The sequence below is a fragment of the Rattus norvegicus genome, chromosome 8 (genome assembly GCF_036323735.1).
Source record: "Rattus norvegicus strain BN/NHsdMcwi chromosome 8, GRCr8, whole genome shotgun sequence".
Classification (NCBI taxonomy): Eukaryota; Metazoa; Chordata; class Mammalia; order Rodentia; family Muridae; genus Rattus; species Rattus norvegicus.
In genome coordinates, this window is record NC_086026.1 from 118,944,204 (window position 1) to 118,968,053 (window position 23,850).

General features: G+C 47.7%; 1 protein-coding gene across 7 annotated transcripts in view; it reads right to left on the bottom strand.

Moving 5' to 3' along the window:
• Window positions 1–23,850, bottom strand: part of Dhx30 (DExH-box helicase 30) — a 32,134-nt gene that overhangs the window by 1,018 nt on the left and 7,266 nt on the right. For 3 of the 7 annotated variants that reach the window (NM_001013249.1, XM_017595799.3, XM_017595800.3), the window contains exons 4-18: window positions 22,037–22,132; window positions 12,653–12,783; window positions 11,717–11,827; window positions 8,295–8,596; window positions 7,652–7,772; window positions 6,778–6,927; window positions 3,323–3,475; window positions 2,194–3,030; window positions 1,775–1,850; window positions 1,588–1,692; window positions 1,175–1,350; window positions 776–982; window positions 606–687; window positions 341–534; window positions 68–227 (exon numbers count right to left, since the gene is read on the bottom strand). In NM_001013249.1, coding sequence (NP_001013267.1) covers window positions 68–227; window positions 341–534; window positions 606–687; window positions 776–982; window positions 1,175–1,350; window positions 1,588–1,692; window positions 1,775–1,850; window positions 2,194–3,030; window positions 3,323–3,475; window positions 6,778–6,927; window positions 7,652–7,772; window positions 8,295–8,596; window positions 11,717–11,827; window positions 12,653–12,783; window positions 22,037–22,132 — 2,901 coding nt within the window. Of the gene's footprint in view, window positions 1–67; window positions 228–340; window positions 535–605; window positions 688–775; window positions 983–1,174; window positions 1,351–1,587; window positions 1,693–1,774; window positions 1,851–2,193; window positions 3,031–3,322; window positions 3,476–6,777; window positions 6,928–7,651; window positions 7,773–8,294; window positions 8,597–11,716; window positions 11,828–12,652; window positions 12,784–14,841; window positions 20,907–20,982; window positions 21,012–22,036; window positions 22,133–23,850 lie in introns of those variants that run through there. The other 4 variants (XM_063265938.1, XM_006243826.5, XM_006243831.4 and 1 more) reach the window with 4 other exon arrangements.

Consider the following 23,850-nt stretch of genomic DNA (forward strand, 5'->3'; position numbering starts at 1 on the left):
ATGGGAGCTCTGGGGGGGGGGGGGGGGGGCAGAGTGCTCAGGGGGCCCTCTTGGGGGCCGGGCTGACCGTGGATGAAGCGCAAGCTGGGGGCATACAGAAGGTTTTCTTCCAGGTAGTTTTCCCTGGAGGTACGGTCCTGCCAGCGCAGTACCTCCTCCCAGCCAGCCACAGCCCGCACGAAGGCCAAATGGTCACTGCCACTGTCATGGCTCAGCAATGCCTTCACCTGGGAGAGTAGAATGGTGTTCAGAGATCAGGAGAGTGACTAGAGTCCATCTCAGGACAATGGGTGAGGTGTGAATAGATAGCAAGAGGGCTATAGGAAGCACTGTGTCTAACCTTGTCTACCTCTGCCCGGTTCTGCAAACTGCTGCTGAAGGGGTCCCGGGTAAGGCAGGAAACAACCACCAGCAGTGGGTGCAGGCAACGGAAGATGGCAGCCAACACTATGGCCTTGGCCAGTCGGGGATCAGTAGAGATGTGGGCCAGGCGCTGCCCCAAGGTAGTCAGGTACTCCCGCTGGTCCAGCACCCCTGCAACAGCTCAGCTGTCAGTCCCTCCCATGAGCCACTCTACAGCCCAACCATTCCTAGCCTCCATTTACCAATCTCCTGGAGCAGTATCACGGCCTCATCCACTGCCTTGATATTTGGACTGTCCACAGCCTTAGAGAGGAACTCCACTGCCTACAGCAGAAAGAACCGTGCTCTCAGGAGCCTGCATTCTACCTGCCTTGTCCAGGCCAGCCCCTCCGTACCCCTGCCTCTGCCGTACCGTCTTCTCAGGCATGTGGATTTTGGCTTGCAGCACCAGGTTCTCAAGAGGTGTGCGCAGGATCTCTGGCACTTGGAAAGGAACCATTTTCTCCAGCCGGCTCCTCGGGAACAAGTGGTAGGCAAAACCTGACTGGCAGCGGCCTGCCCTGCCCCGGCGCTGAATCACATTTGCTCTCGACACCCACACGGTCTCCAGGCAGGACACCTAGGGGAAGGCAGAAAACCTACATGTGCTACAGGCCATGTCACCAGCCGCCCATAACCCCTCAACAGGAATATTTTCCATCTGTGTGGCCCTCACACAAAAAAGAATGTCTACAGTAGATCAGGACTAGGGGCAACCTGAGAACTGGAGTCATTCCCCAATGGTTGGTTGGGCCCAAGAGAGAGGCGCCACCTTGGTCTTCAGGTCATAGCGTTCTTCTTTGTGCAGACCGCTGTCCACGACATGCACGATGTCGTTAACTGTGATGGAGGTTTCAGCAATGTTGGTGGCCAATACAATCTTGCGCACCCCAAGTGGAGGCTGTTGGAATATGGCCTTCTGGTCCATCATGGGGATATTGGAGTGCACTGGTGGATAGCAAGATGCAAAAGGGCTTCACGCACTGTTCAGCCAGAAGAGTCCCATAGTGAGGGTAGGGCAAGAATTTGGATCCCTCGCCCAACCCTGGCCCTGACCAACCTGGCCCTGATACAACTGAAGCCCAAATGATCTAAATGAGGAACAAGGCCCACTTGAGTATAGGCTGGGTCACTCCCTACCACAGAGGGCAAGACTCCTTCCTGTGCATGCATGCCCAGACTCACCTGGTAGGATAAGGTACTTGCTCTCATGCATGCCCAGGGCTTCCTGCAGCCGCTGTTGCACTCCTTTGATTTCTTGCCAACCAGGCAGAAAGCACAGGATCCCACCTGTAAAGGGACCCTGCAGTCACGAGCTAGTTGGTCCAGCTAGTAGGGAAAGGAGTAGCTGAGAATCGGGGGAAGCACCCACCTGGTTCCCCACGGGCATCGATGTGCAGAACCAGATCAGTCACAAGGTCCAAATCAAGTGCACACTCATCTTCAGACTGGAGTGGGGGAAGAAAGGCCACTAAGTCATGGGGTAAAGGTCACATACAGGGTTGGGGATTTAGCTCAGTGGTAGAGCGCTTGCCTAGGAAGCGCAAGGCCCTGGGTTCAGTCCCCAGCTCCGAAAAAAAGAACCAAAAAAAAAAAAAAAGTCACATACAGGAACACAGTGAGCTACTCATTATGTAAACTCTAGCCTGCACATACTTGTCACACACAAAGACATGATTATTCCCCAGTTTTTATGTAAGAGACAGGCTTGGGAAGAGTCCCCTATCATAAGGATAGGGAGGAGGGAATCCAAAGGAAAGCCCCTGGCCCTGGGGTATAGGGGCCTCTCACCTCATGGTGCCGGTGCCGGTGTGGGTACTGGTGTTTACCCAGCTTGGCCAAGATGTCCTCTAGGTAGTGTTCCTTGACAGGATACATGAAGCCAGGTACCTTGATGACAGGGCAGCCCCCAAAGTACCGGGAAAAGCGCTCATTATCTCCTGTAGCACTCATGAGCACCAGCCGAAGGGCTGGGTTGAGCCGCTGCAGGCCCTTGAGCAGAATCAGCAGGAAGTCTGTGTTCACATCCCGCTCATGGACCTCATCCACAATGACGTGGCTCACACCCTCCAGGCTGGGGTTGCTCTGCAGCTTTCGAAGCAGGATACCCACAGTGCAGAAGAGCAGCGCCCCACCTCGGGCTGGAGGCTTGCTTTCCAAGCGTACCTGGAAGCCCACATTCCGGCGCAAGGAGGGTCCCAGTTCATGGCTGACCCGCTGGGCCACAGACACAGCTGAGATTCGGCGAGGTTGTGTGATGATCACATTGCAGCGGGCACCTCGACCCTCAGTCACATAGCGCTCCAATAGCAGCTGAGGGATACGCGTGGTCTTCCCACAGCCTGTGTCCCCAGAGATGACTACCACTGGGTGTTGTTCAATGGCACTGAGGATAGTGTCCCGATGAGGGTCCACAGGTAGCTGGGGGGCCTCCTGCCAGATTGGCCCTCTCCTCCGCCACAGCTCTAGCAGGCTCTGGCTCAGGCGCACCTCCTCTGCTTCTGACAGGGGCATGTATGGCTTGCCTGTGATAGGGTCACTCAAGGGCCCTGAGTCCTTGCCTAAGGGCAAGATGTCATCACTCTGCAGCCGGAGTTCTGGGGAAATCCATGAACTGTCCACCGGGTACTAGAGGATGAAGAAACAAGTAAAAGGACAGTGACGTCTGTCTTCCCCCTTCATGCAGTCAGCCCCTCCAAAGGATTCACCTCAGTCACATGGTTAGGGCCCAACCCATAGCAGAGAACTTAGGCTGTGACTGCTGCTCTGACACCCTCGTAGGCATGACTAAGGGGACTTGGTGTAGGGGAGTCCAAAGCTCCCTGCTCAGTGGGAAAAGAGGGTTTCCTATGCCTGTTGAAGGCAGAGACAGCCTCCAGTCTGGAGAGGGGGACAGTGGCATGGAGGACAGGACACTTACATGACTCAGGAAGGCCTCTATCTTGCGAAGGATGGGCTCAGGCACCTGGATGGTACATGGCCGGCGCTGGGTCTCACCCAACTCACGCAGGGAAGCCAGGTTGTACATGGCATGGGTAAGTGGCTCATTGTTTCTGTCCACAAGGCCCAGGCTCTGTAGAAGATATGTTAGGCTCAGTCTATGCTCCTAGACCAGATGGGCTCAGAACCTGAGGGCCATGGTAAGCAATCTGTCTAGAGATTTTGGTTTTAGTGAATAAAGGAGAATGAACTAAGACAGTGTCAATCTCCACAAGCTTATTTTTTTTTTCTTTTTTCTTTTTTTCGGAGCTGGGGACCGAACCCAGGGCCTTGCGCTTCCTAGGTAAGCGCTCTACCACTGAGCTAAATCCCCAACCCCCTCCACAAGCTTATTAAAAACTTAAATAGGCAAAATTAATCTAGGAACTAAACTTTGGTCAGGCATGGTACTGATGCCTATAATCTCAGCACTCGGGAAGCAGAAGTAAGAGGCTTTCACAAATTCCAAGCTAGCCTGGGCTATACAATGTAGGATGATGGCATACAGGTGAAGGCGGGTACAAGATGGAACAGAACAAGGCCTGTCATTGGTCGAGAAGGAAGGATGGGCGGGAGAAAAGTTTGAGGGACGGGGAGACTGGGACGGAAGGAGTCGGGAGAAAGAAGCTGCAGAGAGAACATGGAGGCGGATGTTAAGATTCCACTCTGTATTTACAGGTTGTTATGAATGCTCTTAAGGGATGGATGAGTACAGGGCCTTGTATGTCTAGGTTGGCAATTTTATCAATTGGATCAGAGGTTATTGTGTTGTGTCTTCTTTCTTGTGGTGAATTAAGTTTTAAGAGAGTATGTGGTGGCTGGGACACTAAGCCGCCATGGATTTGAGATGTATACTTCTGGCATGGTGGCAGCCTGCCTTGGGAACTAGATGGGTAGAGAGATTGTTGCCAGGCTCAGAGAGAAGTCATCGTCAGTGTGATGTGGGATAGAGCAGAGCGGGTGAGAGGCTTTGCTGACTGAGATGAAGTATCTACCAGATATCGTGGGGCACTACAGTGCCCGACCTAGAGTGGGGTAAAAGACAGCAGCTTGTTTTTTTATCATTTTACAAAAATACAGTATAGCTCTATCTTAATTTAAAATACATTTAACAACTAAATGTTGCCAGGCACGGTGGCCCAAGAACAGCCCCTGTGTGCATCCATAGCCTTCATGTGTCCCAGACCAATCTCCTCCCTTGAACACACTCCTTAGACGGTGGTGAGGCAGGCCTCAAAGACCCTACTCTGCAAGCTCTCCCTGTGTAGACTTACCACGGCTTCCCTACCCAAATCCTGCTAGTAGTTCCTGCTGGTAACTTTCTAGACAGTGCCATCGGTGACCCCATCATACAGAAGCGCATGTAATGTCCTGTAAGTGTCTGAACATGGTAAGATAGGCCCTTTAAAGCAAAATGCCTGTTTGTTTCACTACATGAGATGAAGTATGACCTTCACTTCACGTAAATGTGAGCCCATCATTTTTCTTACCCTTGTGTTCCTCTCATGTGCAATGTCTCACTAGCTCTCCCTCCAGCTGTCTTCCCACTTCCTCTAGCTCTCCTATAACTGAAGACCTAGTGCTTGGCCACAAGAGGCCCTAATGCTATCCCTTTGCTGTCTGCTGTGTCACCCAGCTTCCCGGCACTGTAGCCCTTTCCCAGACAGCTGCTCCCAGGCTGTGAGTGGGGGACTTGTGCATATGAACTGACATCGCAGACTTTTAACATCCTGCAGTGAGACCCAGATCAGCACATCTACTCCCTGACTTCACCTCTTGTTTCCAACTTTTTTTTCCTGATTTTGTTTTGTTTTTGGTTCTTGCCTTTTTTCACCCTCCTCTAGACAGAGTTTCTGTGTGTAGCCCTAGCTGTCCTAGAAACTCACTCTAAAGGCCAGGCTGGCCCGGAACTCAAGAGATCCACCTGCCTCTGCCTCTCAGTTTAACTCTGAGTTCTGGGATTGAAGGCTTGGACCACGGCCCTCGGCTGCAGCCACTGCCACTGCTGTTGCCACCGCCACGGCCCCACCAGTATTTTGTTTCTATTTTTTTTTTTTTTTAAATACAGCTTTGCTATGTAGCCTAGGCCAGCCTCGATCTCATGATGATCTTCCTGCCTTGCCTCCCAAGTATTAGGATGACAGTACCACCAAGTCATGAACTCCTCATATTCTCCAAGTTGACAGCAGTCCCTTTCACCATCGAGGGCTTTAAGACATGGTTCCCAAAACCAAATCACAAAGATACAGCAGACGACTCAGTAAAGCAGGTTCACTGCACTCTGCAAACCAAAACTGACCATTCGCCACCATGCATCAGATGAACGCACTTCTCGTTATTAGGCACAATTTTTTTTTTTTTTTTTTGGTTCTTTTTTTCGGAGCTGGGGACCGAACCCAGGGCCTTGCGCTTCCTAGGCAAGCACTCTACCACTGAGCTAAATCCCCAGCCCCATCAGGCACAATTTTAATTCCAAGGCTGTGGCAGCATTCTAAAACTCCTTGTAGGGAACTGTTAGATAGCTCACCGTGGAGAGTGGCCACCAAACATGAGGAATGCCCTATGTTCAATCCCCAACATGAGGAAGAAAAGAAGTTTACCAGACTTTATAGCATCCACGGATAACCATTTGGGATTCTGAGACAGGACTGTGAATTGGAAGCCAACCTGAGCTACACAGCAGGTACCAGGCCAGCTGAGCTGTACTATGGCCCTGCTGCAAAAGGAAGCGGTAGAGGGGCAGGCTGGGGCTGTAGGTAAGCTGGTTAGTCAGTCAGCTGCCTAGCACATGAAGCTCTGGGTTTAGTCCTCAGCACTGCAAGGTGGCATAGGCACCTGGGAGATGGACGCAGAAAGAGCAAAACTCAAGGCTGTCCTCCACTGTGTAACAAGTACCGGGCTAGCCTGGCCCACCAGATCCTGTCTCAAGAAGGGCATGCTTGCAGCCAGTCTGATGGCCTGTGTTTGACGCTGTGATCCATATGGTAAAGGAAAAACCTTACTCCTGCATGGTTCTCTGACCCCACATGTGCCAGGGTGTATACATAAGAAAATGTTTTAAAAACAGGTGGGGAAGGGGGCGCACACCTTGCCGGATGAAGGACACATTGCCATCACCTTAATGTCTCTTCCTCAGTTCTCATTCTCACTGTTATTCTGTTGGTCACCACCGTGAGCAGGATCTCTCTGGGCACCTAGGCCCTGACCGAGTGCGGTTACGGCTAAGCTCCCAGGCACAGTCACTGTGCAAGACTGGGAAAGCAGAGGTCGGAACAGAGTTGACAAGCAGGACGGGCCACCAGCTCCTTTCCTACCTGGGTACAAACAGTCCAAGGCCTAGTGGGCTTTACTACCTAGAGAAGTAGACCAGTCTGTCACAGACAAAGGACTTATTACCTTCAGTTTCTTGCAAGCCAAGGCTGCTGCCTTATTCTCAGCCTCAGCTTTGCGGCGCCCTTTGGCGACAAAGGTCATGGGACAGGGCCAGAGCAGAGTGAGTGTAGCCAGCTTGGTCTTGGTACCCACAGTATGGAACTGCATGAGGTTCTACATGGAAGATAAGTGTGAAGTTACAAAAGGCAGCGAACGGAAAGAGACTGTTGGATAAGCTAAGCACTTCAAGGAACAGAGATGGATTAACCACGATCTCTTCAGCACCCAAGAGTCATACCAGACTGGGCACAGACATGGACCTGTACTGTGATTTCCCCTTTGTCCCTCTGCTTTATGTCCTTCACACAGTGACCCTGTGTGACCCTAGTTGAGCTTGCTTCTCAATTTCTGTAGTAGAAGACGGGGTTCATGCAATGCCACTACCTGTCTTCCTAACCCTCGTCCAATTAGCACTTTCAGGAAAGTCTGGTGCTGAAGCTGTAAACAGGAGTCAAATCCCGTGCCTGTCCTGACAGAGTAAAGGCTTTATACCTCATCATCGGTCCCCAGAGGCCCTGCTGTGGCATCAGTGATGCAGTTTACAGTCCAGGATGCAGGCGCCCGCTCCTACTCTTTCATAATCCTAACCCACCACCGGGTCCCAGATTGGGGTCTTCTAATCAGCAGTCCCCAGCCTTTTCACTTCTCCTCTGTCCCTGCTGCCTTATCCTTTCTATCCATCACGGATCCTATACCTTCTGGGTGGCCTAGGTAGGAGCCGAGACTGACACACTCAGCCCTGCCCCACACCCAAGGCTTCTTTCCTGCTTAGCCTTGGGGGAGATGGGCATACACAAGTGGGCTGCTCAAGCTCACACTTTCAAGAGAGCCAACTCACCTTAGCTGTGGAGGAAGATGTTGCAATCTGAATCACTTTGGCCAGAAGGTTCTTGGGAAGTGGAAACTGGGTCAGAGCTCTAATAGCACTGTCATCATCTGTCATTTCAAAGGAGCCCCCCCTATGAGGACAAACAGTTGAGGTTAAAAACTCTGCCACCTTCCTAGGCATGTTCCCTGGGCCTTCAAGGTTGGGACATAGTGCTGTTGTGACAGGTAGGTAGGACACATGAAATGACGGGGGCAGGCTCTACTGCCTCTTCAGTCACACAGCAGAGCCCACACTCCCCAACATTCCCCAGAGGGAAGCAAGAGGGAGAGGGTAAGCAGTGATCGCTGTGTGAACTGGAAAAGGTCATGTATAGTCTGCAGGAGCCCAGCCATAGGCCAAGACAATAGTGTGCGATCTCATCCCATTCCCCCATATAGGGGAGACAGTAGTGTGCGATCTCATCCCATTCCCCCATATAGGGGAGACAGTAGTGTGCAATCTCATCCCATTCCCCCATATAGGGGAGACACCCTGAGCAACAAGATGTGATAACTGAAGTGCTGGGCAGAGCCCCCATCTAAAGGCCCAGAGACGGTCAATCCTCTGTCAAGATGTGGCCAGGGTTCCCTGCATCCGTCTGTAACAGCAGTACCTTGAGTCCCTGAGTGGGTTGTGGGAGTCTTGCTGGGTCATGGACAAAAACTCCGTCACATCAATGGTCCCCTCTTCTAGCTCTTCCTCCTCATCCTCCTCTTCCTCTCGGCCTAAGGATCGGGACAGTCCTCCAGTACCCGCTGGCCGTATGTTCTCAGGATTCAGCTGCCGCCAGGAAGTTGGAGGCATGGTGGGTTCTGGGCGCCACCAGCTGTCAGCTGGAGATCCAAAACGATCAGCTAGCACTCGATATTTGGCTGCATCAAACAGCTCATTCCGTGGACCCAGGAGACCCCAGCCCTGTCGGGTGGAGAGAACTGTTAGGATCATACCATCATTACATCTCAGTCAGGCTTGTGCTGGGCTCTACTACACATACCTCGGCCCTGGCCAGGAATGGGAATAAAAAGTACACGTAAATCCAGGCATGATGGGGGAACCCATTATCCTAACAATGAAAGCTGAAAGAGAAGGATCTTGGGATCCAAGCCAGTTTTACCTACACAGTGAATCCATCTCAATAAACAATAACAGAAAGAAAGGGAAGGAAAGGAAGGACAGAAGAAAGGGAAGGAGAGAATTTCTTAGAAATGTCTAGATCTGCTGGATATTTGGGTCAAATGTCTGAAATCCTATCCCAATCCAAGGCAGGAAGACCTTTTGAGGTTGTGAGCAGCCTGACATGCATGAGCTGGTCTCAGTGAGAAATGTTAGAGACTACTTCATTAGAGCATCAGAAATCAAACAGCAACGGAGCCCCCAGGCACAGCGGATCACTCCTGCAGAACCAGCACTCATCGAAGCAGATAGACAGTTCAAGGCCCAGCTGGGTGCCATAGTTTGAGACCAGTCTAAACAAAACAACCAAAGAGAGCAACAAACAACCAAAACCCTATAAAACAAAACAAAAAAACCCAAAAACTAAAAAATAAGGGGTAATAGTGGTGCAGGTCTTTAATCCCAGCACTCAAGAGGCAGAGGCAGATGGATCTCTGAATTTGAAGCCAGCCTGGTCTACAAAACAAGTCCTAAGACAGCCAGGGCTACACAGAGCCACCCTGTCTGGAAAAACCAAACAAACAAAACACCAGGGAACCAGAGCTGTAAGATACAGCACACAGTGATCTGCAATGCCACAGTAATAGGCAATTAGGAAATGAGTAGCCACAATGTCCAATAGATACCATTCCTACCACAAGAACCCTGTTAGAAATATACTACACAATAATCCAAAATGTTTTTTTTTTTTTTTTTTGGTTCGTTTTTTCAGAGCTAGGGATCGAACCCAGGGCCTTGCGCTTCCTAGGCAAGCGCTCTACCACTGAGCTAAATCCCCAACCCCCCAAAATGTTTTTAAAACCGTCTGTAAAGTAAATATTCGGTAGGAATTCACAAGTCAACATAAACTAATTGTATGGGTATTTACTTCAGTAACGGAGCCAACAGAAAGATCAAGAAGTAGGCTGGAGGGATGGCTCCACCTGCAGGAGAATGTGCTGCGTGTACAGAGGACCTCACCTCACAACAGCTGAAGACTGAAGCTTGTTCCTTACGCACTGTATTCACCTGAACACTCTGATCCCCACACATATACATGTGCTTACAGGGAAACTGTGTGGGACAAGAGCTCAGGGGCTAGAAGCACTAGACACTTCTAGAGGATCAGAGCTCAATTCCCAGCGCCCACAAGGAGTGTCACAAACATCTGTATGAATCCAGTCTCAAGGGATGCGTCACGCTCTGCTGGCCCCCATAGGTACCACACACACACACAAACACCCATTAAACACATGGAAAAGTCTTAAAAAAAAAAAAAAAAGGAACAAAGAAAAGAGCTACAAAAAGTAGTGATAGAAAGCTCACCTCACATGTGCCCTGGGTTCAGGCTTCAGCACAGCAGAACAAATAGAAAAAAAAAAAAAGGAAATGGGCTGCAGAGATGGCTAAGTGGTTAAGAGCACTGACTGCTCTTCCAGAGGTCCTGAGTTCAAATCCCAGCAACCACATGGTGGCTCACAACCATCTGTAATGGGATCCAATGCCCTCTTCTGGCCTGCAGGCATACATGCAGGCAGAAAGCTGTATGTTGTATACATAATAAATATTTAAAAACAAAAAAAGATTGTTAAAAAAAAAAGAAATGTAAAGTCATAGAAATTACATGTGCCATCTTAAATACAAAGCTGTCATGATCAAGTGAACACAGGGCATAAAGTAACGTGAATCCCTTTGCCCTTCCATGACCTTCAAGAGCACCAGGCATAAAGAACTTATACATGTGTTCTAGCAATACACACAAAACAAATATCTTTAAAAGCTGTTCTCTTGAACCAGTGGTGGTAGCACACACCTTTAATCCTAACACAGGATTAAAGTGTGTGGCTGCCCCTCAATAGTGACTTCTGGACCGGATGGGGTACAATGACCATAATGAGAGAGGCTGAGGAGTCAGAGAGCTCTATTGGTAAAGAGCTTAACAAACAAACACAGAAGACTTGAATTCAATCCCCCACTGGGATGTACAACTCCTGGAAGTGTGGGGCACACTTATAATCCCAGGGCTGGGGAGGCAGACAGGTGGATCATGGGACATGTTAGCCAGCCAACCAGGCCTGGTATGGTGAGGGACATCTTTAGTCCAAACACTCCAAAAGCATAGGCAAGTGACTCTGTGTTCAAGGCTGACGTGGTCTACATCAGTAGTTCTCGGCCAGCCAGGCTACAGTGTGACCTTGTCTCAAACAAGCAAATGAATAAACAGAAAAATAATATAGACAACTTCTCAGGAATGACAACTGTAAAGGCCCTCTGGATGACATAGCTATATGTAAACACACACACACACACACACACACACACACACACACACCACACACACACACACACACCACACACACACACACACACACACACCCCTAGGATGACATAGCTATATGTAAACACACACACACACACACACACACACACACACACCCCTAGGATGACATAGCTATATGTAAACACACACACACACACACACACACACACACACTCCTAGGATGACATAGCTATATGTAATCACACACACACACACACACACACACACACACACACACACACACACCCCTAGGATGACATAGCTATATGTACTCACACACAAACACACACACACACACACACACACACACACCCCTAGGATGACATAGCTATATGTAATCACACACGCACACACACGCACACACACGCACCCCTAGGATGACATAGCTGTATGTAATCACACACGCACACACACGCACACCCCTAGACGTGGGAAGAGCTCAGCTCAGCTGAGTGCCTGAACACTGTACCAGCACCATATGATATCCCTAGGACCAGAACTACTGCAAGAGAGAGCCAGGGGTAAGCCTCCCGGGCCCCAGGCCTTCAACAGAGGAGCCCCACCTTGAAGAGTTGGCAGGCTGCCGCCGCCGCCTGCCGCTCGGCATCGATCTTCTTGCTGCCATAGCCTTCCACCTCCACGCTCTTGGGCCACTTTATGTGCAGTGTGACTTTCTGGGAAAGTGAAAAGCAAATAAGAAGTGGGACGGTGCCCACACCCGAGACCCAGAAGACCACGTCACACAGTGAGTTCCAGGCAGGTGGGGTTTTAAGACCCTGTATCAAAAATAAACAAGCTGGGTGTGAAGGCACGGGCTTTAATCCCAGCACTCTGGAGGCAGACTCAAGGCCAGCCTGGTCTACACAGTAATTTCCTGGACAGCTAGGGCTAAACAGAGAAACCCTGTCCCCAAGCAAACAACCAACAAAAGGAACCTTCACGCAGAATGTGCTCCCGCACGCCTCTGTGGGATCTAGGCTCTACGACACTTGGAGCAGGAGTCATCACCTTCACTTCTCTCACGCATCCTTTGTTAGACAAGGGGCCAAAACCACAAAGCATTGTGAGCGTCTCTTCTGAGTTCACAGTGGCACACATCCGTGCCTCTTTCGTGTGTATAGAATACCTTCAGTATCTGGGAAGTGGAGGCAGGAAAACCAGCAATCCAAGGCCAGATCCGGTTACAGAAGTTCTAAGCCAACCCAGTCTACACAAAACCCTATCTCCACAAAAGCAAATGAGCAGTGCCACATCCCTTTGATCTCAGCACTTGAAAGGTAAAGGCAAGCAGATCTGAGTTCAAGGCCAGGCTGGTCTCCAAAATGAATTCCAGGACACTGGGGATAAAGAAACCCTGTCTAGAAGAACAAAAGCAAACAAACAAAACCAGAATTTTTGGCCACTTAGGAAAAAAAAAAAAAAAAAAAACTCCAAAAGGGAAGAGTAGCCAGTTTCCTCTGAGTCAAACCAGTGTTTCACTTAGCCATCAATAGAGTTACCTTTTTCTTCGGTCCATTCGTGTGCACATAGACTAGCTTGTCTTTTGCATGTGAGATGCCAAGAGCTCTTCCAATCACGCTGTTGAGAAGGTTTTTAGGCTGTGGAAACTCTTTTAATAGGTCCCTAGAAGCTAAGAAAATAAGAATGAAATAATTACAATTCTTTTTCTTTTGAAACTCCGTAAGGTAGGGGAGAGAGAGAGAGAGAGAGAGACAGAGAGACAGAGAGACAGAGAGACAGAGACAGAGCTCGAGCTCGCTCGCTTGAGCGCATCAATCAAAGTTGCTCTGGGCTGAAGATGTGGCTCAGGACCCCAAAGCAGTCAATGGAGTTAGGAGTCCTCGGAAAAGGGCTGGTTTGGTCAATAAACTGCGTGAGTCTGATGTCTAAAAGAGGGTACTCAAAAAACAAATAAACTGCAGAGTGGTGGTGATACACATCTCAGAAGACAGAGGCAGGTAGATCTCTGTGCTCACAGCCAGCCTGGTCTATAGAGTGAGTTCCAGGACAGCCAAGACTATATAGAGAAAGCCTGTCTCAAAAACAACAACAAAAAAATCCAACCAACCAACCAAAAAACAAACAAACAAACAAAAAACGCAACCCAAAAATATGTTCTACGCATGCCCAGGACCTTCCTAAAGCAATTCACACAGTGAAGGACAGGCCCCTTGCAGATCAGGATGCGGCCCAGACTCTGAAGATCATGCCTCCACTCTCAACTAATCCTAGCACTCTGCACAAGTCCTCTCTAAAGCTCATAGGAAGGCTCACAGCCAAGACAAGGCATGAGCCAACCCTCCTGCCTCCCTGACATAGGGGAAGGGTCATCAGATACCAGTAGGTCATCTCTTTCCTTCTACTTACTCTCTGCATTAACCTCAAAACGAACATGCTTGAGCAACCTCATCTAGCAGCAGCTCCTGCCAGATACAGGCTTAGTTGGACCACAAGGAGGCAGCATAGCCCAGCTCAAAACAAAAGAAAGTGCCGTTCACATGCAGTCAGAAATCTTTCAGGAAAGGCTTCTGAGGTCTTCTCATTCAACACCTTCAGTGTCTGCACTACATTCAACTTCTATCACTCCACAGACTAATTGCTCCATAGGTTATCATGTACTTGATTCATCATAATCATTAGGGAAGTTTTCACACAGAAGTGGATAGAGTATTCTTCAATGGATACCTGAGAATTCCAGCAATGTTCGGGCAAGTTTATGTTTTTTTAAAAATTCATTTCTTGCTAGGTCAGTGCTGAAAACGTTTAATCCCATCACATGGAAGACAAAGACAAGGGAACTGTGAGTTTCAGGCCAGCCGGGCTATAGGGTGAGACCCTGTTTCAAAAATAATCTTATTACTGTGTGTACACATGTATGTGAGGTCAGGGATAGCCCTGGCAAACCTGTTCTCTCCCTCCACTGCAATCAGGGGTTGGAACTCGCTCAGGCTTATCCACCAGACTTGCAAACACTTTTACCAGCTGAGCCATCTCACCACTGCTGCGTTTTGGAACATTCCTCCAAAACTTCTGACATAACCTGGCTATCTAGTTTGGGATATTTACCTGGGGCAGACTTCGGTGTCAACTAGAACAATAGGAGGGTCCAGCCTGGACTACTCTCCTAACTGCTGTCTTATAAAGCATGTAAAAATCAAGAAGTTACTAAACGGCATCAAGACGGTTGAAAGCATCTTGCAGCCCTACTTTAAGACAGATATGCAGACACCACACCTCCAGATCTTCAGGATGGGTAAAGGTTAGCTCACTCCGCCTATCTTAATGGCCATATTCTCACCAGTTCTATTCTCTGCACTAGTCAAGAACAATAAAACCACCGACTACCAAAGAAGACATTGTGTCTCTATTTGATCTTCTGAAACTCCAGGTGTATTTGGGGCTAAGTCCAACTGTGAAGTCAGAGCTAACACTCAATGCCACTCAATCAGGCAGAAATAGGATATTTAAGGGATTCCCCCGATCCATCCACATGCAGAAGTGCTGGGTTCTGGGTGGACCTAAGACATACCAGGCTTTTTAACAGCAAGGCAGACTCACAGATGTAAAGCATTTAAACTACTTTCAAAAATAAAGCCTTGACCTGCGAGGCCGGACACTGTACGGCACCCCTTGCTTTTCTTCCCTAGTCAAGGACGTCGCAGCCAAATCTCAGCTTCACTGTCCTCACCGTTCACCATGCTTCCGTCACCCTCCCCAGGTTCGCTAGGGGCCACCTCTGATTCGACCTCGGCAGCTTCCTGAGTGCCATCGGGGCGGACAAAGCTTGATGAGAAGCCGCGCGAGCATCCTTGTCGCCCGGCAGCGCGGGGATCCGGCGGCCGGAGGCGCGGAGAGACGCCGGCAGCCAGCGCCATGAGCCGCCTGGCAGCCGCCATCGCGATCCCACCAGTCCCCGCGGCCCTAGACCGCGACAGTACCTTCGAGGGCTCAGCAACCGGTAGCAGTACCGTACGCCCTCTGCTGGCCAGGGGGACTCGGTGCCGACCTGAGAGCAAGGAAGCTAGGATGCAGCTAGATGCATCCCACAGCCTGAGCCTCCTCGCCTGGAAATGCAAACCAGACTAGGCATCTGGATCTCAACCAAGAGAGGGAACAGGATAATCTTAGAAAATAGCGCTAGGCATTTGCTCAACGTCCACTCAAGGAACCGAGCCAAGTTCCCTCCAGGTCCTACACATGGTAAACTCCTTACAGGCTGCTTCATAACGCCTGGCTTGGATGTAGATACAGTGTAAGCAGGGCACCCATCTCCTTCCTATAGGTAATCCTGAAGACTCTAGAACAGGGAAGACCTCTCAAATATCAACTGATTTTATCTCCTAGAATGGAGTCAAGGGAGAAAGCACTTGGGCACTGTGCCAAGAACTGAGCTGACTCCACAGTTAAGAGTGCAGTTCTGCTGTTCCTCACTTGTGTGAAGACTGCAATGCCACTTCCAAACTAATATGCCTGGATTTTATTCCTCTTCTGTCTCTTAAGGCTTTTGAGGACTTGGAGGGCTGGGAATGAAATTAGATCTGAAAGCAGTGGCTATGTGGAGAGTGGGCATCAAAGTCGCAGGACGTTGGGAGAAAACTTTGCTGGGGGGGGGTTGCAGTTGGGTAAGTGGGGAAGAAGAAATTTGTTTCATTCAAGCCATGACTTGAATAATCCTCTGGAGAGCTCATTAAAACAATCACTGCTAGGCATGGTGTTTATACATTTAATTCTAACACTTTTAAGGCAGAGGCATCTGAGTTTGATGCCAGCCTGGTCTATAAAGTGAGTTGGAGGACAGCCAGGACTACACAGAGAAACCCTGTTTCAAAAAATCAAAAATCAAATAAATAAAGTACATTACTAAGCTGGTTGTGGTGGTCAAACCTTTAAACCCGGCCCTAGGTAGGCAGAGGGAGGTGGATCTCTGTGTGCTGTGAGATTGAGTAGCAGGACTGCCAAGGTCCATAGGAAAACCAGACGAGTGGTGGGCCCTGCTGAAACCCGCACTCACATGCAGAGGTAGGCCTGCTACACGTTCAAGTCCAGCCTGGTCTCCACGGGAAGCTCCAGGCTGATGTGGGTTATACAATGCAACAAAAAAAAAAAAAAAAAAAAAAATCAAACAAGGGGTTGGGGATTTAGCTCAGTGGTAGAGCGCCTGCCTAGCAAGCGCAAGGCACTGGGTTCAGTCTCCAGCTTCGAAAAAAAAAAAGAAAAAAGAAAAAAAAATCAAACAAGAACACATACAAAAAACTGCTCTGGGGATGGAGTTTAGTTCATAGTGCTTGCCCAGACTCCATAATTATGTTCACAGGATTTGACCATAAGCACTGTATAGTGGAGTATGTCTCTGAACCCCACATGGGGAAGTGGAGTCAGGAGGACTGAAGTTCAAGGCCATCTCTGGCAATACAAAGTAAAAAGTTGAGGCCAGCATGAGGTTCTACTTCTTTTCCTTTATTTTGAGACACACATAGCCCTGGCTGTCCTAGAACTCACTCTGTATACCATGCTGGCCTCAAACTCACAGAAATCCACCTGCCTTTACCATCCAAGTTCCAGGATCAAAGACATATACCACCACCACCACCCCCCACCTACATGAGCCACTATGCACATGGTAGACAGACATATATGAAGGCAAAACATCCATACACATAAAATTAATTTAATAATAGATAAATAAGCTGGACAGTGGCCAAATACCTCTAACTCTGATGTCAGCCTGATGTATAGAGCGAGGACAGCCAGAAGTGCACAGAGAAACCTTGTCATTATATATATATATGGCAGAGCATGATAATATGCTTCCCTAAGGACTTTGCATTTGGCAGTGTGGCTCATTACTTTGCCAGAAGTCTAACCAGCTTCAAAATTGGTCCTCAAAGACTATAATTTTTTTTCAAAAGAATGAAGATATTTACCAAGTCAGGGTGGGCACAACAGTGGCTGAGGATAAAGTGAGAACTGCGTTGTCTGGAGAAAAGACCCTACCTAGAAAGCGATCTATGCCCATCGAGATCCCCTCAGTAATGCACTCTGCTCTGCTCGGTCAGCCAGTTAGTTATGTGTATGGATGTTCGCCTGCATGTATGTCTGTCCACCAAGTGGTGGCTCATGTGGCCGGCGGTGGTGACACATGCCTTAGGTACCAGCATATGGATGGCAGAGGCGTAAGCGTGTTCATGCATGATTCCTAGCTTTGCTTCCAAAGAGGCCAAGTGACACACACAGAGCAACGCTGCTATGAACTGTTACACATCTGAGCCTCATGACAGGAACATGGGCATCTGCTAGGCCATTTTCTCTATTCTTAAAACACATTTTAGGGCTGGAGAGATGGCTCAGAGGCCCTGACTGCTCTTCCAGAGATCCTGAGTTCAATTCCCAGCAACCACATGGTGGCTCACAACCATCTGTAGTGAGATCCGATGTCCTCTTCTGGTGTGTCTTATGTCTGAAGAAAGTGACAGAGTATTCAAATAAATAAATCTTAAAAAAAAACAAAAACGAAAACCAAACATTTTAAACAGATGCCTGAAATTTTATGTTAAAAACAAAAACCAAGAAACCAAGGGGGCTGGAGAGTGGCTCAGTGGTTAAGAGCAGTGGCTGCCCTTTCAGAAGACCCTGATTCAATTCCCAGCACCCACATGGTGGCTCATACATGTTTGTAACTCCAGTACCGGGGAAATCTAACACCCTCACACAGACACATACAGGCAAAACACCAATGCACACAAAATAAAAATAAATCAAGACAAAGAAAAGAAGGTAGGCATTGTAGCTCATGCCTATAATCCAGTACTTAATAGTCTGAGGCAGGAGGATTTGGGAGTACAAGGTCAGCCTAGGATTCAAAATAAGACCCTGTCTCTAAAACTAAGAAAAGGCTGGGGCTGACAGTCAGTGACAGAGTGACTAACCTGCATAAGGCCATGGGTTTAGCTCCCCACAACCCAACCCAGAGAAACATGGAAGGAGAGAACTGACTCAATAACGTTGTCCTTTCATCTTTACCAGACACACATTGTATAATATTTATACACAGTAACAATAAATAAAATCTGAAAAGAAAAGTTCATGCCAAGTGGTGGTGGTGCATGTCTCTAATCCCAGCACCTGGGAGGTAGAACCAGGTGGATCTCCAATTTAAGGCCAGCCTGGTCTATAGATTGAATTCTGGAACAGCCAAGGATACACAGAGAAACCCTGTCTCAAACAAAACAAAAAACAAAACAAAAACAAAAAAAAACCCACCCTGGATCATATCAAGAATGTGGAAAAATAATAAAAATCAATTATACAGAGTTCTAAGAGCCAGCATCATCTTGAGCAAATTTGTCACTCCATAATACCAGCGACTCCTGTAAGATCAAGGCAGCTCTTCAGACAAGATTTTGGAAGGCTTCTGTTTCTATGATCTCCTCCCAAGTGCTCAGAGTAGGCCTTAGCAAACCTTTGACTACACACCTAATCCAGGCCACTGCTGTTACTGTAGGGTCTTTGTTGTATTTGAACATAGTATCCTTACTCCCATCCTGCCTTGCACTTGCTATTTAGCCAACAATGACCTTGAACTACTGATCCTGTTGAGTTCAGGGAGCACAGGATGTGCCAGCACACCCCATTTATTCAGTATTTCAACCTAGGAAAATACTCTTGCCAACTGAAGTGCATCGTTAGCCCTGTAAGGAAGTTATGCTAATTTGCTTATATAATGTCAATTACTGCTTTCCTGCTATCATGGCAGAGTAAATTGCAACAGAAAAACATGAAAGTAAAACCTGAAATATAACTGGATATGGTAGTTCATGAATTTAACCCCAGCACTCAGAAGGGAGAAAGCAAATCCCTGACATCCTAGGATATATCCATATAGTATATATGATATATACTAGTATATATCCATATAGTATATATGATATATATTATATATAAGATTACTAACTTAGAGAGATTCTTTTTATTTAGTTTGTATTTTATTAATTTTTAGTGTATATGCATGACTGTGGTTCTCCTTCCACCATGAGTGCCAGGCCCTGAGCTCAGATCATCAGGAAAGCACGGCAGTGACTATTACCTGCAGAGCCAACTCAGCAGCTCCTTTTGTGTGTACTTCTGCATCAGGCAGGACATCACCACTAAACAGAATCAAGGTGTAAAGGATCTGAGTCTGCAGGGGAATGTTTAGGAGCTTAAGCTTCGCTTATATTTTGATTCATGGTATTACTCTATAGTCCAGACTGAACTACAACTAATTATGTAGCCCAGGCTGCCTCAAACTTGTAGCAATCCTTTTTTGCCTCACCCTCCCAATTGCTAGAGTTCAGGCATAAGCCGACATGTTTAGGAAGTGAGCACCAAAAGACAACAGAAGGAAACCCAAGACAACTTAGACTCTGTGCAAACCACAGTACCTTAGGAAATAGGGGGTCTATCAACACCTAAAACACTGGGGCTCTCAGCCAGCATGTGGCAATGTACTCAACTTATCATGCTCAAACTGATAAGCCATCGTCAAGCTGACTGGAGATAAGAATAAAAGAAGAGCTATCAGGGTTAGGTAAACACTCCCCACACATGGAAGCCCCAGAGCCCTTAATGTCAGGCCCTGCATCAGGAAAAGCATGACTGCATAAGGAATACACAGGAAAGAGTAAACTGTGGCCCTGGACCTGGGGAGATTATCCTGCGGGATTTCTAGTGCTCCATGCCTCAATGCTGGGTAGGAAGGAAAAGACACAGAGGACACTTACAGGTTTCTTTTTTACATATTCACACTTATTTTGGAAGGAGGCTTTGGTAAGAAATTGGTGGTAGTATGGGGACAAGTCTGGAAAGGAAATGATTTGGTTTTTCAAGATAGAGTTTCTCTGTGTAGCCCTGGCTGTCTTAGAACTCTCTCTGTAGACCAGGATGGCCTCAAATTCATAGAGCTCTGCCTGACTCTGCCTCCCTATTGCTAAGATTAAAAGCGCGCTCCACCACAGCACAGCTGAGATGATCATTTTTTGCTTTCGATTCAAAATGTCTCTAATGGGCTCTGCTCAATAGAAATGACCGCTGTCTTCTGGGTGCCATTTATTCTATTTGAACACTAAAGATACTATTTTTACCACATACCTTCTTTTTCTATGCGTACAGGGAGATAAAGTATCATGTACTACTGTAGCCAAAACTGGTCTTGAACTCCTGATCCTCATGTTTTCCTACTGTTGGATTACAGGTGCTTATCCCCACATCTGGCTTTCACAGTTCGTTCTTAAGGCAGAATTCCAGTGAAGCCTCTAGAGTGTTCATGCATTACTTAGAACCCACCTACTGGGAAGTGAAGGAAAGAGGATTGCTTGAGCTAGAACTTCAAAGCCACCTGTGCATTACTCTAAGATTCCATCTCAGAGGAAAAAGAAAGAGGAGGAGGAGGGGAAATACAGCTCAATGGTAGAGTGCTAGCATTGTGTCTGTGAGGCCTGATGTTTAGGGCCTTCCTAATACCACCACCACCAGCACACTCACACATGCACGCACACACGCATGCACACACACAGACACACAAAGGAAACAGAAGCAGCATGTGAGAAAGAAAGCTTAACTATCTATGCACAGCAAGATGTCTTCTGCACACCCTGTGGAAGCCTCCTGGAGGCACAGCAAGAGAAGCAGTGTGCAGCACCAACAGCTCAGCACACAGGGCAGCTATCCACCCCAAGAGCATAGTGTATTTCTTGGCATTCAAAGAGGCACGTCCTACCTGACTCCTACTTAACCCAAGCAAACAGTCTTTGAGCTTAGCCACAGCACATCTAACACTCTCAGAGCCACTCACCTGCCATGTTGGAAATGTTAACGTTCAGCCTTTTCGAGTTACAGGGCATTTTAAGAAAGAAAAAAAAAAGGGCAATCAACTCTTGTTTTAGCAATGGTAGGGGGTGGCATTTCTTTAAAACCTAAGTCAGGTGGTCAGAAGGGTTGCAAATATGTATTTCTACTACACTGCTGCCAGAAGTCAGGGCCATGGTAGAGCAGAGGGGAATGAACTGGAACGACCTAGAAGCATGGCAGCATCACAGGCCACAGAGACTGCTCTCCACACTTTTGCTAAGCTCTTGACCTTCAAAGTCCTGTATAGAAACTAGACTAGGCAGGCTAATTCCAGATGAAACAAAGACTCCATCACCTAATATAATGTTCTTTCCAGTAGGCAGAGGGATATGAACAGGTAATCCCAGCAGGGAAGAGAGCCTGTCAAGACAAAAAGGCCACCAGGAATGTTGGTCTTGGCACATGAGGAAAAGACTTAGGTCTGAGGGAAAGAAAAGATGCCCCTGTGCTCAGACTATTGCCCCTATCCATAGGTACATGTTGACGTGAGGTGAACTATCACTCATCTGGGCATTGAGTATTCTTCCCTATCAAAAATATATCCAAATTGCCAAATACCTGTCAGGTAGATTCTGATGACAGTGACGTGTTTTGAGGTACTGGGTTAGACAGTGTGCAAGCATCCGAGATGGGGGTCAGGCTGAGTCAGGGTTCTGTCCTGGCCGTGTCAAGTATTTGCCCTCTGAACAAGAAAAGCCTAGGAATTCCTACTAGCCTACAAGCTTCTCCATCTGGTGCTTAACAACTTAACTCATCCTAACATTGCTTTCAGGCCACACATGGAGGCCCATGGAGACTGTAGCATCCAAGTTGGATAACCAAGGACCATGAAAAACCTATTGTATTTTCTCTCTTGGGGTCTGTCTTCTTTGCCAAGCTTACCTAGCCTTGTGACTCATTTTCTAGAAGCATGACCCCAGTACAGGGTTTCCACTGCCACCCACCTACCCACGGATCTCAGACCAAGCTCTTACTGGAAGCAAGAATCCTGCTCTTACCTCGAGAGATGGTCCCTCCAGGGGCAGGGTTGACACACATGGGTGGAAGGCGGGGTGGGGGAAGCTTGCATTGACGCTGCCTGTGCTGGGTCCGATCTGGGGAAAGAGAAAACATACAAGGTGGTATGTTCTTGCCCTTCACACAGTATACACTACTGAGCTAATTCATCCTGAAAATCCAAGTAGACTTCCAAAAATATTGGAAAGGCAATCCCAGGTTCTGAGGAACAGGCCAGCAATGCTGTACAACAGAACAGTAACTGGCTTACAGACACACCAGAAACATCCTGGTAGAAGATCCCTTCTGACTCTCTGGAAGCCGTCAGACTACATCTACCCTTTAGGAAGTTTATGATTGCTTGATTTTGTTTTTCTAAGAGAGCATATCAAATAGCCCAGACTAGCCTTGAACTCGTTATGTAATGAGATAATTTGAACTCTTAGTCCCAAGTGCTGGAATCACAGGTCAATGTCATCACAACTGGCCTCTCTGGGTCTTAACACACATCGTCTATGTTTGGCTTTAGCCTTTTGTTGTTGCTGTTTGAGACAGGGTTTCTTTGTGTAATGCTGGCTGTCCTAAGAACTAGATCTGTAGACCAAATGACATGAGTTCAGTCCCCAGATTCACACAGTGGAAAGAAAGAACTCTGACCTCTGAAGACTCTGACCTCTACAAGTATGCCACAGAACACAAATAAATACAAATATAATTTAAAATGTTAAAGGGATCAATTTATCACGTCAAATGTTTCATTTAAGAGACTAAATTCTACTTAAACAAGGACCTACAAATTACATTAAGTCTTATTTTTATATTTACTTATTTGTGTATGTTTATATTATTATAGGCTATAATGTATGTGTCAAAGTCAGAGGCCTCTCTGGAATCTGTTCTTTCCTCCTACGACAAGTTCAGATCAGACTCAGGTGTTCAACCTTGGCAACAAGCATCTTACCTACTGAACCATCTTTTCAGCCCACGTTACCTTTTGTCGTTGCTGTTATGTCAGGGTCTATAATAGCCATGACTGGCCTGGAACTCACAGAAATCCAGCTGCCTCTGCCTCTCAAGTGCTGGGACTAAAGGCATAAGCCACCACACCTGGCCACAAATTACTTCTGTAAGAATCTCCTAACTTTTGAGGTACCTGAAGTAAAGCTGAGTAGCTGCAGTGGCTTGGAGCTCCATGCCCAGCACTGCCTCGGCAAGCCTGTTTCCAGCACAGTGTACTAGACACAGTGTTAGCATCAACTATCCACCTGCGTTGGCAGGCCAGAGCGTCTTCCCATGCACACACCATGTGTCATCCTCTGGTGCATGACCTTCTTACCCTTGCCCAAAGTCTACTTCTGCGATATCTTCTTTTTCACTATAATATTGGCATTGACTCTTGAGGGCTTCACACATGCACACAATGGATTTCAATCATGCTCTACTTCTCCCATGAATTTTAAGACACTAGAGGTATGTGGTTGTTACAGGAAACATATATAGTGGGGTTGGGGATTTAGTTCAGTGGTAGAGCACTTGCCTAGCAAGCGCAAGGCCCTGGGTTTGGTCCCCAGCTCCAAAAAAAAAAAAAAAAAAGGTGGTAAAGGCACTTGCTACCAAGCCTGGTGACTTGAATTTGATTTCTAGCACGCCCATGACAGAAAGAAAGAACCAACTTCTGTAAATTACCCTCAGAACTCCACATGAACACAGGGCCAAGCACACACAATCAAGTGCATATGTAAAAGTATACAATTTAAAGATGTTTACAAACCTCCTTTAAGCTTGTTAGGGAAGTGTAGATAAATGGCGGGATGAC